Source organism: Myxine glutinosa, chromosome 1, assembly GCF_964187855.1.
Source record: "Myxine glutinosa chromosome 1, kmMyxGlut1.1, whole genome shotgun sequence".
In the NCBI taxonomy this organism is placed as follows: domain Eukaryota; kingdom Metazoa; phylum Chordata; class Myxini; order Myxiniformes; family Myxinidae; genus Myxine; species Myxine glutinosa.
The window spans coordinates 112,298,884-112,317,519 of record NC_136261.1 but is presented as its reverse complement, the minus strand read 5'-3'; the positions used below and the strand labels follow the sequence as shown (position 1 = coordinate 112,317,519).

Below are 18,636 nucleotides of genomic sequence, written 5' to 3'. Positions count from 1 at the left end.
GCCATCCGCACAGGATTCTGGTCTCCATTGGACCTCGTTCTGGCGATCGCTGGAACGAATCAACTTCGTCTTGAAGCCGGGAATAAGAGACATTGGGGAATGTTCGTGTTTCACTCACTTGGAGCACAGTGAGTTAAATATTACAAAACTGATGGTACCATCATAGGACATATTGATTGTACTTTTGAATACTATTATTGTTGTACTGTTATTCTTGTGTGATCTTAATACAATATTTGTTTGTGAGTAACAATTGGGGTGGCTTCTCCCTTGATCTTTGACATACAGAATAACACATTTTTCTGCCGTGACTCCTCTCGGGGCTCGGAGGTGCACCATGACCAGGGGGTCGGGGAGGAGCACGTAACACGTCTCAATTTTTTCTATTCAGCACTTTCGGAGATATGGAGGTGCAAAGTTTTTCGGTTTTTCCAAGGTGGCGGCCGAACCACGTGACCGATGACGTCATCATTAACATATTTTATTCCCCATGGAGAGTTCTATACAATGAGCCACGTCTCAAGGTTTTCTGTTTAGCACTTTCGGAGATATAGAGGTGCAAAGTTTTTCGGTTTTTCCAAGATGGCGGCCGAATCACGTAACCTATGATGTCATAATTATCATTAAAATATTCTGCAGGTGGAGTTGCACCTATGGTGAAAATTTCCCGTCAATCGGACCAACGGTTGCAGAGAAAATCATATTTATTCTGTGCGGACAAACAGACAGACAGACAGAAAAACAGACAAATGAAAAATCGGTCAAAGACCGAGGACTTGCCGGAACTTACTTTTTTATCGGCCTTTTAGGACAAATATGGCGGCCGAACCACATGACCGATGACATCATCATTAACATATTTTATTCCCCATGGAGAATGGAATCTTTGATCTTTGCCGGAATCTTTGAGTACCAGTTCACTGGTAATTCCCTGCTTGTCGTTAAAGGCGGCAAAAAGGGTTGGCGTCAGGAAGGGCATCCGGCCGTAAAACATTGCTTCAAAAAGGGGACCGAAAAACAACAACAACCACAGTTCCCGAAAAAGGCCAACCCCCGCTTGCGGGGAAAAATGGCCTCTAAAAGTGGTTTTATTCCCCATGGAGAGTTCTTTACAATGAGCAATGTCTCAATTTTTTCTATTCAGCACTTTCGGAGATATGAAGGTGCAAAGTTTTTCGATTTTTCCAAGATGGCGGCCGAACCACGTGACTGATGACGTCATCATTAACATATTTTATTCCCCATGGAGAGTTCTTTACAATGAGCCATGTTTCAATTTTTTCTGTTCAGCACTTTCAGAGATAGAGAGGTGCAAAGTTTTTGGTTTTTCCAAGATGGCGGCCGAACCACGTGACCGATGACGTCATCAATTGGGCACAATCTATTCCAGGGAAAGACAAATACGTGTGCAAAGTTTGGCGATTCTACGTGCAACGGTGCAGACGTAGTGCTGCAAGCAGACAAACAGACAGCCAAACAGACAAACGAACAGATCAACATACTTGCCGGAATCTTTTCCGACAAGTAACAAACAGACAAACAAACGAACAGATCAACATACTTGCCGGAATCTTTTCCGGCAAGTAACAAACTCTCCTCTGGTGAGGATAATAAAACACTGGAATTAAGTGACTTAAGAGCAACATGTGTAGAGTGCCTCATGCATAGCATTCTCACAAGCTGGTATGACATTTCTATGTGATACCTATTTTGGAAGCATGGCATACCTTGAGACTTGAGCCGAGGCACAATATGGTGTCTGCACGGCGTGCAGCTCGCAGTGCCCCAGCCCAATTGAGTGGCTGCTCAAGAGCACCCTTCTCTCCAAAATGGACAATAGTGTCACGAAGTTGTGAGGAACAGATTGGACACATGCGCCCTGTGATGTGACGTCGAAGGCCTGTCTTCTCAGTGACATCAAAAAGGCGCACAATCTCATGTCCACAGTCTGTACACACCTGAAGATGGAAACATTACTTGCAAGACTTTACAGATGTCAGAAGCAAAATAAAAATAAGATGAACTATAAAGCATCTGAAAAATACAAGGCCCATCCACGGTGCTTTGTATTTAGACATCTTCTTCTTCCGTATGCTAAACATGACGAAATCGGCAGAAAAAAAATTGACGCTTTTAGACCTCAGATATGAAAACCAATAGGCCTCAGTGACCCAATATGCAAACCCTGCTCAAATTTCAAGTCAATTGGATGAATATTGACAATTTCATACAACCTTTACCTTTTGATAAAAAAAACCCCAAAACAATCGGCTTCTCGATTTTGATTGGTGAACCAATTCAGTGACACAATATGCAAATTCTTAAAATTTCAAGTCAATCAGATGAAAAATGACGATTTTATGCAACCTTGGCCTCTTGATCATTGACTTCTCCATATTTTTATATTATAGCTTTGTTGAAAATTTGATGGCAAAAGCTCAAATGGTAAAAAGGGTTACGGTCCGGACTAGGACGCGATTGCAAAACCCGATCTCCCACTGCACAGATTTTGTAATGCAATTTCACCCGCCACAAAGCCAAAGGCCACTCAAGGTAGACAAATAAAAGGAAAGTATAGATATTAAAGAGAAATAAGAAATCAATTTACATTCCTCTTCAACTGAGGTAGGTTAGGATTGAGGGGGAAACAGGATGTAGATAAAGAGTTCAGGAGCAGGAGCCTTTAAAGACAGGGATTACAGAAGCTTGCTTTCAGTTAGGCGGAAACACAGACTTTGACAGACACAAGTTATAAAATTTTGAGAGAACAGAAGACAGTTCTGGTGAACACATCTTCAATGCAATTTCAGGGATTCGATCTGGTCCTGTAGCTTTTGAAATGTGAAGTCCTCGAATAATCTTAGCAATTTTCCTGGGTGTGATGATAATGGTGGAAAAACTGGTGGAAAAACTGGTGTCAACATGGGAAAGACAAGCAGTCAATGGGTGTCGGTAATCTTCAAGTGTAGATTTGCAGCAAAACACTCAGCGAAGAGGTTGACCTTAAAAATATGACAAGTAAGCACTTCCGTGCCATTGAAGAGGACAGGAATCAATAATTGATTGTGGTTTAGAATACAAAACAACAACAACAGGCATTTTAAGGCCATTTTCCCTGCTAGAGCGGGGGTTAGCCTTGCGGTCGCCATGACAATCTTCTCCATTTTGCCCTATTTTCTACATCTCTCCTTGTTAACCCCCTTGCGTGCATTTCTTCTTCGACCATCTTTAGCCAAGTCTTTCTCGGTCTTCCCCGTCCTCTACTTCCTTCTACATTCATTTCCATCACTCCTCTTAACCAGTCACTTTCATCCTTCCTCAACACATGACCAAACCATCTCAACCTGTTTCTCTTCACAGCATCCATCACAGGCTCTATTCCCATCATCTTTCGCAATTCATCATTTGTCTTCCTCTCTCTCAACGATACTCCGCACATCCGTCGAACCATTCGCATTTCCACCCTTTCCAACCTTCGTTGCTGCTCTACGTTCATTACCTATGTCTCGCTCCCATAAATCATTCACTTCTCACACATGCAGCATATACCTTTCCCTTCAGCTTCAACAACACTCCCCTCCTCATCAGCACGCCACTCAGTTCCCGAAACTTCTTCCATGCACATCTCACTCGAGCAACCGTTGCCGAGTCTGATCCACCTTCTCCATTCAGCATGTCTCCTAGGTAACAAAATGTTTTCACACCTTCCAGCTTCACGCCGTCTCCAAGATCCAACTCAACATTTGGAATGCTGTTAGCAATTCTCCAAAAATCTCTGGAACCTAGCTGTTGACTTGAGAAAGAATCACAAACAGATTCTGCATAGTTTCGCTTAGCATTCTCTAATACTCGTTTACAGCGGTTGCTTGCAAGACAAAACAAACTACAACGGCACTTGATAGAGCGCATACCTCCGCCATGCTGAACAGTTTATATTTTGTATCCCACTGACAGGCCGGATCTGGATTCGTACCTGAACCAAAATCGAATCGGCTTTTTCTTGTCACCCAACCAACTCGTCCACCAAATTTAGTCATAACTCGTCAATAACTTTATTAAATATCATGTTATATATCGCTTTTCACCCTATCTCTCAATGGTGAAGAATCACTTTAAATTAAATAATTCTCGTATCCGAATACATATTCAGATCTTCACCAAAATCAAATCGAATCGTCCTTGTCACACACAGAACTGATCCACCAAGTTTCGTCCAAATCCGTCCATAACCTTTTGATATATCCTGCTATATATCGTTTTTGGCCCTATCTCCCAATGGTGAAGAATCACTTAAAAATTCTACTAGCCGGATCCGAATCCGATCTTCACCAAAATCTAATCATTTTGTCCTTGTCACGTGCACTACCTCTCTGCCAAATTTCGTTTGAATTTGTCCACAACTGTTTGAGATATCTTGTTCACAGACAGACAGACAAACAAACAGACAGACAGGGGTGAAAACATAACATCCATCCACCTTCGGTGGCAGAGAGGTAATGATGTGCCTCACTCGCTAACACGATGATACTGATGGAAAAGCGATTACGATGGGCGATAGCAGCAGCACAAGCAGGAGCGAACCATGGCTGAGAGTGTGGTTTCACTTGGTAGATCTGAGAAGGGATAAAGAGGTCCATACCTATATGGATCCACTGAGTGACTTCCGTGGAAGCATCAGGTTAGTTGTAGCAAAGGTTTGAGCTCCAGTGAACACCAGCAAGAAAAGAACGCAAGTCATTTCAGTCAGCCTTGCTATATTGAAAGACAGTTCGATGGGCAGGATGAACAACAGTTGATGGTGAGGAGAAAGAAACCTGAACTTCGATGTTGACATGATCACAGATTCCGAAAGGGGGGGAGCATTTTAGCAGTACAATGCCCATGATTTGAAATATAGATCAAGAAGATAGGTGTTATCAGTAGCTTTATCAGGAGTTTGAGTAGGAACTGAATTGATCCAAGTAAGGTAAGGATCCGAGTAAGGAACTGAAATGATGCAAGAAGGGTGAAGTGGAAGCTCCAAGCTTCCACTTCACCCTTCTTGCATCACCCCTCCACCTTAACGTCCCCTCACAAGCCCATCCAACATGGCAAAGTTAAATGCAATGACATCAGGAGCATCTGTACTGTGAGATGGGTCTAAGGATTCTTTGTGATGAACATTAACATCTCCAAAGACCATAATATCATCAGTTGGATGTCGAGAAAGAGCAAACATCAAGACTGTCAGTGATAGCATCGAAATTATTGCAAGAGCAATAAAATGAACTAAAGTGATCAGCAGCCTGTATGATGCATAAATCAGGCAATGCTAATAATGCATAAAAAGCCCCCTTTGGGAACTGATGGATATTTCACCATGGTTTCTGAGAAGACGTTAAAATAAATTACCTGAATTTTAGGTGAAACCCCCCTTTTCAGCCTCTTATGGGGGTTAGATCCAGATGGGGAGCACAACCCCATGATACCTTAATGTTCTGATGTATCGTACTAAATTTGGTCCGTATCGGTCATGTAGTTTGTTAGGAAAATATATTTAAGTGAATATAAGGAATTAGGGGAGGGGGCCCGTTGCCGCCTTTCCAGGGGACATACGCCCATGGGGAGCACAATTTAAGGTTAGGGCATGGTCACGATGCCGTATGGCAGTGTTTCGTCTGGATCCGGTTGTCAATTTCTTAGAAGAAGCTTTTTGAATGAAATACCAATATTTGGGGCAAACTGCCCTTTTAGCCTATTTCAATGGGCGGATCTCGATGGGGAGCACAACCCCATGAGACGTTGCTGTCATGATATATCATTAAAAAAATTGGTCCATGATTGGTCGGGTAGTTTGTGAGGAGAGGTTGTTTGAGTCAAATATTATCCTACGTACGGCCAGACACTGGGACACACCCTGTGACGTTATTTCGGAGAAATAACCTAATAAATCAGTCATGTGATATCAACCTACAATCAAAATATTAATCATGTTTCATGTAGAATCTTACTTCGATATACATGTTCCCATGCAACTCCGAGAGGGCAGAGCGTGAGAGGCCACTGCGAAGGTGGAGTCCATCACAGTTCTGCGATACAATGTGCTGCACCTGGACAATACAGCAAGCATAGCAAAGGTAAACCAAAGAGACAAATGTAAACCAAAAGTCAATAAAACCATCATTATAATTACCAATGAAGCAGTGCACCCACAGAAACAGTGGAAAACAAGAATGACACTCGGTAGAGCGCTTGCCTCCACCAGGCTGAACAGTTTATGTTGTGTATCCCATTGATAGGCCGGATCTGGATTCAGACTTGAACCAAAATCTAATCGGCTTGTTATTGTCACCTAATCAACTCATCCATCTAGTTTTGTCATAATCCGTCCACAACTTTTTGCAAATATCATGGTTTTTTTTTTTTTAATATTGTTTTTGGTCCAATCTCTCAATGTAATGGTGAAGAATCACTTTTAAAATTCTATGATCCAGATCTTCACCAAAATTGAATTAAGTCGTCCTTGTCCCACACCCCTACTATGCATCAGGTTTCGTCCGAATCCGTCTACAATGATTTTTGAGATATTGTGCTGTACAGTTGATGGTTTTTTGCCCTATCACTCAATGGTGACGATTTACTTAAAAAATTATCAGATCCAGATCTTCACCCAAATAGAATCATTTCGTCTTTGTCACATACCAAACTCCTCCACCAAATTTCGTCTGAATATGTCCACAACGTTTTGAGATATCCTGTTCACAGACAAACAGACAGACAGGGGCGAAAACATAACCTCCATCCATCTTCAGAGGCCGAAGTAATAAATGCACAAGTTTTGGCACTGAACTGTAGCTCAAGTCATTCTGCTAACATCGCTTACGTAATTGGTCACAAAACTTCTCTATTGGTTTCTCTATCTGCCTGCTCCAAGCTTCCACTTCACCCTTCTTGCATCACCCCTCCACCTTAACGTCCCCTCACAAGCCCTCACCAGCCCTTCCGAGTGCATTTTCGCCAGTGCCATGTGTGTAATGGTGGGATTTGCATCACTCAGCTCTCCAGCACTGTGGGTAAAACAGGAAATAGCACAGCAAAGATTTAAAAGCAAAATGCATGGAAACACCAACGTTATACCAAACACCGTGAAATATCATATTTTTGAGATGTCAAGGCCTTGAATAATCTTAGCAACTTTCCTGGGTGTGATAAAGAGAAAGACAGATGACAATGCTACATGAATGCAATTCCATATTAAGATATGCTAAGGAAACCTTCACAGATGTCCAGATGTGAACAGGGGAAGCCTTTTGTCAGAAAAAAAAAAGCATAGATTTAAGTCATAATTAAGCAAAAAATAATAATAATAAAGATGGAAAAACGATTCCTTCATAATATTTTGTTTTAGGCATGCACTAGTATGAGGGGCATTTGGATGGTTTAGGCTGTGTTTGGAAAACTGAAGAACAATGAAAGTGAGTATGGATCAAACTTACCTTACAGCCTGGCCTTTCTTCAACAGAGTCCAAACTCCATTGGGGCCTCGGTAATCTGGGATGGAAGCAGCCTAAGGAAGGAAGGCATTGCAGCCAGTTTTGCAGCAAGTCAACTTATTAAAAACAAGCTAACTTTTCAATTGGCTTCAGGAACAAACTGAGAATTTAGGGTAAATCAAATTTGAAACTATCTTATTCATACAGCAGAAAAATAAAAATCTGACCGCAGGGAATTTTCTGGAGATAGGACTGATAATAATGCAGAATGTTCATTCCCAAAATCTTCACCCTAGTGTGAGGAACTTCGAAGGAATTACTGACATGCCTTTTTTGCAGGGGTGCATGGTGCGGTTATGTTACAAATATCGGCAAGTACCAATTATAGATTTCATTAGAGGTTATCGGCAATATTTTAAAATATACTATGCTGGCAAACAATGGGAGCCATTACTAGGAGGAATTCATCACGAGGGTAAAGTTTCAGCAATAGAGCTGATTTCCACATGAATACGCTGCAAACAACATGCAAGAGCATTACAATCTCTCTCTAGGTGTGCAAAGGTAGAGAAATAAGCCATGGCACATAGTGATATAAGTCCCTCAAATATAGTTTCCGTGCAACATGGATGGGGATTACTTTGTATGGGTTCCAAATACATATCTGAGTCAGAATCACTTAACCCCATATGCACACTGTGCTAATAAATATCATGAAAAAAATGACCTCTTCCTGGAAAAGAAATAGGAACAAGTAGTAACTGAGGCTTATATGGAAACCATACTTGTTTCAACATGTTGCACACGAAGTTATCCAACAACGTTTTTCAATGGAAACGAATTTTCCCATTTAAATTAATGTAAATAACATTAAATGTGTCCCAAGATGGAGGAAGATTTTTGCACTAAAACACCTTTAACTCTTAGATGCAGGCGTCAAAAATCCTACATAAATGCAGCCATTGAGCCTCGGAGGCCCAACGGATGTAACTTATTTGGGTAATGTTTTTTTTTGGTTCACGAGTTATCAAACAGAGTGACCACTATATTCGTCATAGGTGTGTGTCTGTCTGTCTGTTGTCCGCAGCATAACTACCCGATGATATCATCCGATCTTGATGAAACTTGGGTGGGAGGTTGATATCATGATCTAGTTGTGTCCTGCCTAGAGTGGGCATATTGCGCCCATTGTGGGCGGAGCCACGCCCGAAAAAGATGTCTTTTTAGGGGTAATCGAGTTCAAGCTACATCTTCTCCGAGGGGTTTGGTGGAATTTGACGGGGGTTTCGATATTTGGTTAGGCCAATGTCATGTGTCTAGCCCCACGGAGCTCGATTTTTCATTTTCGCCCCAAGGTCAAGGTCACAAGGTCACAAAATTTAGGAAAGTCGATTTTTGATGGTTTTATTACATTGTTCGCTTCCTGATAGGGTGAAATGTCGTACATGATCTTATATTATCACATACATCATGAAATACAAGCTTTCCAACAAATTTCAGAATCTTCGACCTTTGACCTTTGAAGGTCACAAAGGTCAAAGTTTCAAAGTTGTCGGAATCGAACTGAATTTTCGGTATTGTGTATTCGTGTAAAGTTTTTAAATTTTCATATTTTTATCACTAAATTATTTGTAACCAAGTTATAGGAGCATATAATGAGGCTCATATCAAGAAAATAATGATATAACATAGTAGTACAACAACATTTACGCGGGGCCTCGAAGGCCCCAGGCCTGCATTCGTGTCGGATTTTTGGGTTATAAGTGAAGAATGAAGATTTTCCCATGAGCCTGAATGAATTTTTTTTAAATTTATGTCACTGAATTTTATGTAACAAATGAAAGTCGGTGAAAATGAGGCTCATTCCAAAAAAAATTAATGGTACAGCCTAGATTTTGCAACAAAATAAAACCTTGTGGGCCTCTGAGGCCCAATCACTGCATCCAAGGGTTAATAAGACTAACTAGGACAGCACTAGGTAGTGAGCATACCTCTGCCAGGCTGAACAGTTTATATTTTGTATCCCACTGATAGGCCGGATCTGGATTCGGCCCTGAACCAAAATCTAATCGGTTTTTTCTTGTCCCCCAAGTTTCGTCAACTTGTCAATTCATATCCCCCAAGTTTCGTCCAAATCTATCCACAACTTTTTAAAATATCATGTTATATATTGCTTTTCACCCGATCTCTCAATGGTGAAGAATCACTTAAAATGAAATAATTCTCATATCCGAATCCATATTCAGATCTTCACCAAAATCGAACCAATTAGTCCTTGTCACACCCAACCTCTCCACCAGGTTTCGTCCAAATCTGTCCACAACTTTTTGAAATAACCTGCTAGATATCGTTTTTGGCCCTATCTCCCAATGGTGACGCATTTTGGGAGCACAAGGATGAATCGATTCGATTTTGGTGAAGATCTGAATATGGATTCGGATCCGAGAATTATTTCATTTTAAGTGATTCTTCAGCATTGAGAGATCGGGCGAAAAGCGATATATAACATGATATTTTAAAAAGTTATGGACGAGTTATGACTAAACTTGGTGGACGAGTTGGTTAGGTGACAAGAACAAGCCGATTAGATTTTGGTTCAGGTCCGAATCCAGATACTTATCGCCATGTATGTATCAGTGGGATACAAAATATAAACTGTTCAGCCTGGCAGAGGTATGCGCTCTACCGAGTGCCGTTCTAGTTCTATATTGACAAGTGAATAAAAAAATTTATGCTAAATTAAAAAGGCAATGTAGGGATGACAAACTGCCGTCTAAAAAAGGTCCTAAACATGATTAGGCCATCAGCCAGACCCCCAAAATAGGGTCCATTGGTACCAAAATGAGGGAGTAAGCCTAATATTGATTTTTGGATAGGTCTTTACCCCTAGAACATGAAAATATGTGATAGCAAATTCAACCATGTAGCTAAATGGGTGTTATCACCTCATTTTCAAAATGGCCGCCAAAATGCATGTTTTTCTATTAAAAACACCATGTTTCATATTCTTGTAGGAATTTGTAACAAATAGCATTGCGTTTTGAGATGTTTAAGACTTCACAACTCAAAGAATGAAATACATCATCTGAACTTTAATCCAAGAAGATAGAATCCAATATGGTGCCCAATTTCACAAAATGGCTGCCATCATAGCAACAACTTTATGCACAAAATATGCACGAAAATAACTGGCATTCAGTAGATTTGCAAGTATACACATGGAAAAAAGTATCGCACCACCACGTATTTTCGACATAGTGGAAATGTATCAATGAATTTTTGCACCTTTTCGTTGTGGTGTAGGGTAATCTTGTGCAACATTTTGTCCAGATGTTGGAACGCAATGAAGAGAACAAAATTGGGTGACACATTCCTGTTTAATGTGATTGTAACAAGGCCATTCGCAAAAGGGCGTTTTTGGTCCAAAATCATGCTTGACAAAAGTTTCAGTGTAAACCAATAATGCAACATGTTACAGGGGCCAAAAACGTATTCTAATCGTATAGCATCTACTTTCTATCTACTCCGTTGCTCGTTGCTCCGACCACCGTTCCTACAGAAAAAAAAGTAAACAAAACAACAACGTTAAATTTTGTATGTAAAGTGGCGGCCATTTTGAAAATGGGTGATAACACACATTTAGCTACATCGTTGAATTTGCTATCACATATTTTCTTATTCTAGAGGTAAAAACCTTGTCAAAAATCATTATTAGCCTTACTCCCTCAATTTGGTACCGGTTGACCCCCCTAGCTGATAGCCTAGATAGGGTTGATGTTGGTTTATAGAGTAGCAAACAGTATTGCCATCACATAACAATCCCTACATCACTGCCTCCAGACTATTGTCTCAGGCTAGGCCTAGCTAGAAGAATTAAAAGCTCCGATATTTCATTTCTGCATAAGTATAAGAAGCTCCAATATAATTTCAGGGACTTCTTGCAGCTTCAGTTGTCTTTCATACTTTTCTTTTTTATCAACTTAGAGTAACCAATCACAAATGGAGATAATTATAGAATGCTGTTATTAGAGATGTCCATGCAGTTTGTAAGAAGTTGATGATCATGTACTGATATTATAACATTGTGCTTGGGCTGCTAATTTGTACAGTCTCATTATGTGGCTACACTACAGGAGTAATCAAGTACTGTTGTAACCAGCAGTGAAATGTTTGTAGAAACTTGAAGTAATAACTGATGAAGTGTAAATGAGGCATTGATGTGATGTAGGGATTGTTATGTCATGGCAATACTGTTAGCTACTCTCTAAACCAAAATCATCCCAATCTTGTTTAGGACCTTTTTTAGACTCCAGTTTGTCATCCCTACATTGCCTTTTTAATTTAGCATAAATTTTTTTATTCACTTGTTTCTGTAATTTCTTACAATGTGGAATAACACAATGGTATACGGTACTCAGAGGATACCCAATCTTGGAGCAAAAGTGCCAAGATATCTCAGTCAGCAAAGTCAAACACTGCACATGTGTTCCTATATTGTCTTACGTAACCCTGACTGTATCTTGCAGCTCTGTCTTATTGCTAGTTTCTCAAAGAGTAATGTATTCATCCAGCCTCATGCCACACAATGACGTGCACTTAGAAACGGCAAAAATAGTTACTGTGGATTTACAGTCGAGAGAACAACATCAAAGTGATCATGCTGCAGCCTGATGTACATAGCCATCTGCGTGACATTTTCATGCAAATTTTCGTCAACATGCATAGGGGAGTACCTTACCAAATCCATACTCTCGCTGTTGTGCACATACACTGGGGTATTCAGCAAATGTGCGAGAGTAAGAATTTCGTTTTCTGTACCCCAAGTACCCGCACTGTCCATACGAGAAGCTCTTATGTAAGCTTCAACACAGGACACACCAGTGGAAAGTATGAATGGCTCAATATCAGACGTGTGTGACAATTGCAGAATGCACAGATCCGTGCTGTTGTTGCGAGCCAGTGATATGTGCAAATGAGCGAAATAAACAGTTACCGTCACCCTTGATTTTCAGACTTAAACTCTAATATTTTGGAAACTTCTGACTCGGTAAGCGGTTTGCACTTGCTAGAGTACTTCCAAATACGATCACCTTTTTCCTTTGTGCCATCTGCAGACTCATATGCTGGCCTACACGAGCCATTCTGATCAATATTGTTCTCATCCACAGTATTACCTTCCACAGTAAACAGGTAGGCTGCCTCATAAAATAATGGCTCTTATGAGCACAGTGCAAACCCTCACCAAAGTCTCCCCTTTCTTTTATCTCAAAGCAACATATTGACCTGATAGCCTGAAGCAAGACCCCAGCATACGGCTTACGCATCTGAAGGGCCTTGTTTACCAATCTCTTAGCTGCTAGAGATGACACAACTTTCTTACAAGAGTAACTAGTCATTGTTTTGGATATATTTGGGTGCTTCTTTTTGAAAGCTTTGACTAAAGCTTCAGCATTGCAGAGTAGTTTCTTGCTCACCTCAAGAACATACGGATGCTTTGCATAAGGCTTAGGTTCAGCTAGTTCATACCTCCGCCTCATGTCTGCACAACGCTGGGCTCTGTTCTTCGTGTGACATGTCCGAGCACACTTTAGAATAGACTTGGCCTTCTTTAGATAGTGTGCACGACGAGCAGCTAGTTCTTTATGTCTGTGAGTACTGTAGTACACATGACAAACAGCTTTTATTACATTGCTGTGAGCAATGTAGTGTCTTTTAAAAGCAGCTTTGAGCTCGTCTCTGTGAGCACTATTGTACTCACTACAAGCAGCTTTGAGCTCATTTCTGTGAGCACTATTGTACTCACTACAAGCAGCTTTGAGCTCGTCTCGGTGAGCACGATTGTACTCACCACAAGCAGCTTTGAGCTCGTCTCTGTAAGCACTATTGTATTTATTGAAAACAGCTTTACACTTTGCAGAGCCCACCTGCATAGCTAGCTTTAGAGATGGCCTTTTTCTCCTCACTTTCATCGAGGTACTTGTCACGTGCCCGTGATAAAATCATCTGCTTGTTATTTGCATAATATTTTCTATTTTGAGCTCTTTTCTTTTGCTGAGCAGAAGGCATATTGGAGGTAGCTACTGCAGCGGTTCTTTCCCTTTGATAGACCGGATAACATCCGTTCACTCCACGAATGTAACTGGTGTGGTTTGAAGGTTTCCCTCCAATCAATAGGGTGGGGACAGAGGGGAGGGGCGGAGCCTCTCGGGAGGAATTTATGCACGGCCGGAGTGAAAGACACTCTCGTGGTTTTTACTGTTTTGTTTACTTGAAGTGTCAATAAAACATATTATACACTCGAACTGCAGGTGTCCTCGATAAACTACCATGAGAGTATGAAAAGATACTCCAACTTTCGTTTTTTATCAGTGGGTGGGGCCGACATTTTTTATCCGCGTCATCCCAACGTTAGTACGTAGAGTCGAGAGTGCCAGCACACTCTCTGAAAATAGTTTTGTAAAATTAACTTCAATGAAGAACTTTATCAAAATAAGATAAAAGTACTTATCTGTAGTATCCAAATCCTGGTTCTGAGAAATCAGAAGACCTCGGAAATACTTGAGTAGATTCTCGCCAGACAAATAGTCACTATAAATCATCAGAAAGACATTAGTCAAACACACTGTACACGTGTCACGCTTTCTTATCTGCGCATGCGCATAGCAAGGTTCAGGGTTGAGCGAGTCGGGAAACTAGGATCTCTATATTTAAGTATCAATTAATTGACCATTGACCACTGCAGTCGATGCAGTATGCCAAAACAAAGATGAAACTGTTCTATACGAAGGCCTCAGTGATGCGCTGACGTAGCGAATCTGCCGCCGAGAACTCGTGACTGGAGGGTTCGGGATCACGTGTCCCGTGTGCGGTGTATAGCAGAGGTACCTCACTATTATTTTATTGTCCCCCGTTGCACCGCGGAGCGAAAGGGGGACGATGGTTTTCCCCTCCGTCAGTGTGTGCGTCCGTCCATGCGTGCATCCATCCGTGCGTGTGTATGTGTGGGCGTGCGTAAGCGAAGGACCGAATTCGAATTTGGTGTGTGGGTGTAACCCACGTCAAAATCGAAGATGGCCACTGCCATGTATGTCTGAACCTTGTAAGAGGTTTATCTTGAAAAATAAGCGAAGTATCAACTTCTAATCTGGTGTGTGGGTGTATCTACGCATAAGGAAGAACGCTATTGAAAATTGGGTCGCCACGTCAAAATCCAATATGGCCGCCGCCATGTATGTCTGAACCTTGTGAGTGGAATATCTTGAAAAATAAGTGAAGTACCAACTTATAATCTGGTGTGTGGGTGTATCTAAGCATAACAATGAATGAATGAATGATCGTTTTAAGGCCATTTTCCCTGCTAGAGCGGAGGTTAGCCTTGCGGGCCCCATGACAATCATGGTTCCCTGTTTGAGGCAATGTTTTTATGGCCGGATGACCTTCCTGACGCCAACCCTTAGTCGCCTCTTACGATGCACAGGGATACGGTGTACCTATTCTAAATCGGGGTACACACCGGGATCATTCATCCCAGCAAGCTGGTACTCAATTTGCCGACCTCGGAAGGATGACAGGCTGAGTCAACCCCCCTGGTGTTAATTTAGCGATCAACCGGGATCGAACTCAGGATCCTAGGATCCCAAGCCGGCACCCTGACCGCAAAGCCAACACCAGGCTTTATCTATCTAGGCATAAGGAAGAACGCTATTGAAAATTGGGTCGCCACGTCAAAATCCAAGATGGCCGCCACCATATATATGTCTGAACCTTGAGCGAACTATCTTGAAAAATAAACGAACTACTAACTTCTAATCTGGTGTGTGGGTGTATCTACGCATAAGGAAGAAAGCTATTGAAAATTGGGTCGCTACGTCAAAATCCAAGATGGCCGCCTTGCGTCTTCCACTTTGTCAACACATCACTTCACCGACGGGGGACCGAGGCGTAACGCTTGTTTTCATCAATGTAACAATGAAAAAAAAGGCATTTCCCAAGACATTATATTTCTGCTGATATTATTTGATGCCACATAACATTATCACGCATAACGACGACACTGAGGCAAGTGTCTAGCAGCTCCACTCCCATCAAGCTGATTGACAGTCATAGCCACACCTACCCAAGTCCTAATATTTTACATAGGAATGTAGTTTTACGTACTTTTTGTGGAATCCTTTCAAGCTACGAGAATTATAATACCAAAGGATGTTGCAGGAAGTAAGACTCTGTCGAATGGTAGCAGAATCATTGCCATTGATAGAGGCAGTTCGGAAATATGCCATCTGAAGAAGATTATGTATTATTATTATTATTATTATTATTATTATGAACAAGAAGATGAATTCCCGGGTTTGACCAATTTCGTTTTTTTGCTTTATTTTGCTTTTGCCTTGGTCTGAAGAGCTGAAAAGTGATCCCTACCTCGACAATCAGCTGAACAGACCAGGTAGGCTCTCATATGTAGCCTAAGCGAGTTTTTAAAGAAGATGCTCCAACTTTAGTTTTGTATGTAGCAGATGGGAGCGACATTTTTTTCCGCGCCATCCCGACATAGAGAGTACTTGCGTACTCTCTGATGACGACCAAAGTCAAAATTGTGCTATGTGTAACTTTTTGGGTTTCACCCCTATGAGCCAAGCAAAAACTATAGCACTTAGGTGGAATTTGTTTTCAAAGCTATTAATTAGATGTATTGGCCGATGGACTCGTATATTTCAAGTTTCAGCTAGTTTCAATGTATAGCCTTTGGGATATGAGCGCCAACACATTTTGGGCGGACAGACAGATGGACGGATGGACTGACCGACACCAATGTGGATTTTTTTTTTTTTTTTTTTTGTGTACAGAGTCGAGGCTCGTGAAAGAGCTAACATTTATCAAACAAACAAATCAAACAAACAAGCAAACAAAGTATATAAAAAGGGGAGCGGTCGACAAGATGGGGAGAGAAGGGGAGGAAGCACACAAACACAACATTTGAGAGCAGGGACATCGGGAGATGTTTTGGAGGGAGAGGGCCTGGGGGGAGGCAGGATAGGTATAAAACGCAAGGACACCAAGGACTTCCAGGAAAGAAGTCAAAAGTCACCTCAAAAAAGTGGATTTGGGGTGAAATTAGCGGGGGTAGAAAAGATCAAGGTTTTGGATTGGGGAAGATAAGAGATGGTGGTGAACAGCCGTTTTAAAGACCTGGAGGGAGGAGTGGGATTGAAGAGAGTGAGGGAGTTTGTTCCAGAGGTGGGAGAAAAGAGGAATGAAGGAGTGAAGGTGAGCAGAGAGTCTTGATTTTGGCAGTTTAACCATAAGAGGGTTGCAGGCAGATCTTGTGCGACCTGCAGGAATATTTGGGGGACAGAGCCCAGAGAGAGCTGGGGGAGCAAGGCCGGAGAGGAGTCGGTAGAAGACGGAAAGACCACCAACCTGCTTGCGGTGAGTGAGTGAAAGGCCCTTGGAGTTAGCGTCATCGCGGAAGATTCCAATGATTCTGAACGCTTTGGTTTCAACAGCGTGAAGACGAGCTAGGTGTGAGGCAGGGGCACCAGCCCAGAGGGGAGAGCAGTACTCCATTGAGCTGCGGATGAAAGCCTTGTATGTGGTGAGGAGCTCAGGTGTGCCAAGGAAGGACTTCGCACGACGGAGGATGCCCAGTCGGCGACTGGCTTTGGAGGCCAGGTTGGAAATGTGGTTTTCCCAAGAAAGATCATGGCAGATAGTGAGACCCAAAAGCTTGAGTGACAGAACTTCTTGGAGAGGATTATTCAGAAAGTAGATGGGAGGGTTGTCCAGTCGGTCTTTTCGGAGAGACATCGTAAGAGTGTGAGATTTGTCAGGATTGAAAGACATGTTCCACTTGTTTGCCCAGTCTGTGATTTTGTCCAGGTCTGCAGAGAGTGAGGAGGCTGCAGACTGCCGATCTGAGGGATGAGGAATGGAGCGGCAGAGAGTGGAGTCATCAGCAAAGAGACAGAGAGGATTTTCAAGAGAGTCAGAGAGATCATTGATGAAGACCAGAAAAGCACAGGGCCCAGAACACTGCCTTGGGGAACTCCAGCCTGAACAGGAAGAGGAGATGAGAGAAACTCATTCACACGTTGACGACGACTAGAGAGGAAGTCTGCCAGCCATGCGTGGAGATTTCCATGGATACCAAAGGAGGAGAGTTTGGTGAGCAGAGCGGGGTGCCAGACCGTATCGAAGGCACGTGATATGTCGAGGGAGACAGCTCTAATTTCCTGTTTGGCATTGAGGACCTCGATCCATTGTTGAGACAGCAGAAGCAGCATGTCCAGAGTAGAGTGACCTGGTCTGAAACCAAATTGATGATCAGAGATCAAGCCATTGGAGAAGAGGAAAGATTTCATATCTGAAGCAATGATGGATTCCATGACTTTGCTGATAATTGGGAGAAGGCTGATTGGTCTGTAGTTGCTAGGATCTGTTTTTGCACCTTTTTTGTGCAAAGCGGTGATGTTGGCTGATTTCCAAGCAGATGGCAGTTGACCTTGAGCAAAAGAGAGGGTGAAGAGAACAGAGAGAGAGAGAGTGAAAGAGCGGAAGAACAGGATTTTAGGACCCGTGGGCTGATGCCGTCAGGTCCAGTTGCAGAATCAGAGTCGAGGGTTGACAGAAACTTTTCCACCTTGTCAGGAGGAAAGGACACTGAGTCCAGGAGCAGCTGGGTACGACTGGGTATGGTGGGTACAGAGAGGCATGGGTTTGGGACACAAGATTTAGAGGCAAACATAGAGTTGAGGCATTCAGCTTTTTCACGTGTGGAGTCAGCTGTGTCGCCGTTTGAGGTAAGTGGGGGGGATGGAGGAGGAACAAACACCAGAAACAGATTTGACCAGAGCCACCAGGATTTGGAAGAGGGAGACAGATAAGAGAGTTCGGTCTTGAGAACGGAGAGATATTGTTTCCTGGCTCTCCTGAGGGTGGACACACACTTGTTTCGGGCTTTGTGAAAGGAAATGAGATTTCCTTCCGTTGGATTTGCTTTCCAGGAGAGGAAGGCAAGTTGTTTCTGGGCAACAGCCTCACCACAAGATTCCGTGTACCATGGATAGGAGGAAGGGTATGACAACTGAAGACGAGATGGGATAAATCTGTGCATGAGAGAGAGCAATTTATTTTGGAAGAATTCCCAGGATGAGTTGATGTCAGAGGT

The 18,636-nt window shown here is 42.3% G+C and overlaps 1 protein-coding gene across 6 annotated transcripts in view; it reads right to left on the bottom strand.

Annotated features, from left to right (window-relative positions):
- The window catches only part of SIRT7 (sirtuin 7), a 97,295-nt gene that overhangs the window by 27,718 nt on the left and 50,941 nt on the right, over positions 1–18,636 (bottom strand). For all 6 annotated transcript variants that reach the window (XM_078776271.1, XM_078776256.1, XM_078776251.1 and 3 more), the window contains 4 exons: positions 7,476–7,546; positions 6,974–7,046; positions 5,991–6,089; positions 1,728–1,958 (listed from right to left, as the gene is read on the bottom strand). In XM_078776271.1, coding sequence (XP_078632397.1) covers positions 1,728–1,958; positions 5,991–6,089; positions 6,974–7,046; positions 7,476–7,546 — 474 coding nt within the window. The remainder of the gene's footprint in view (positions 1–1,727; positions 1,959–5,990; positions 6,090–6,973; positions 7,047–7,475; positions 7,547–18,636) is intronic.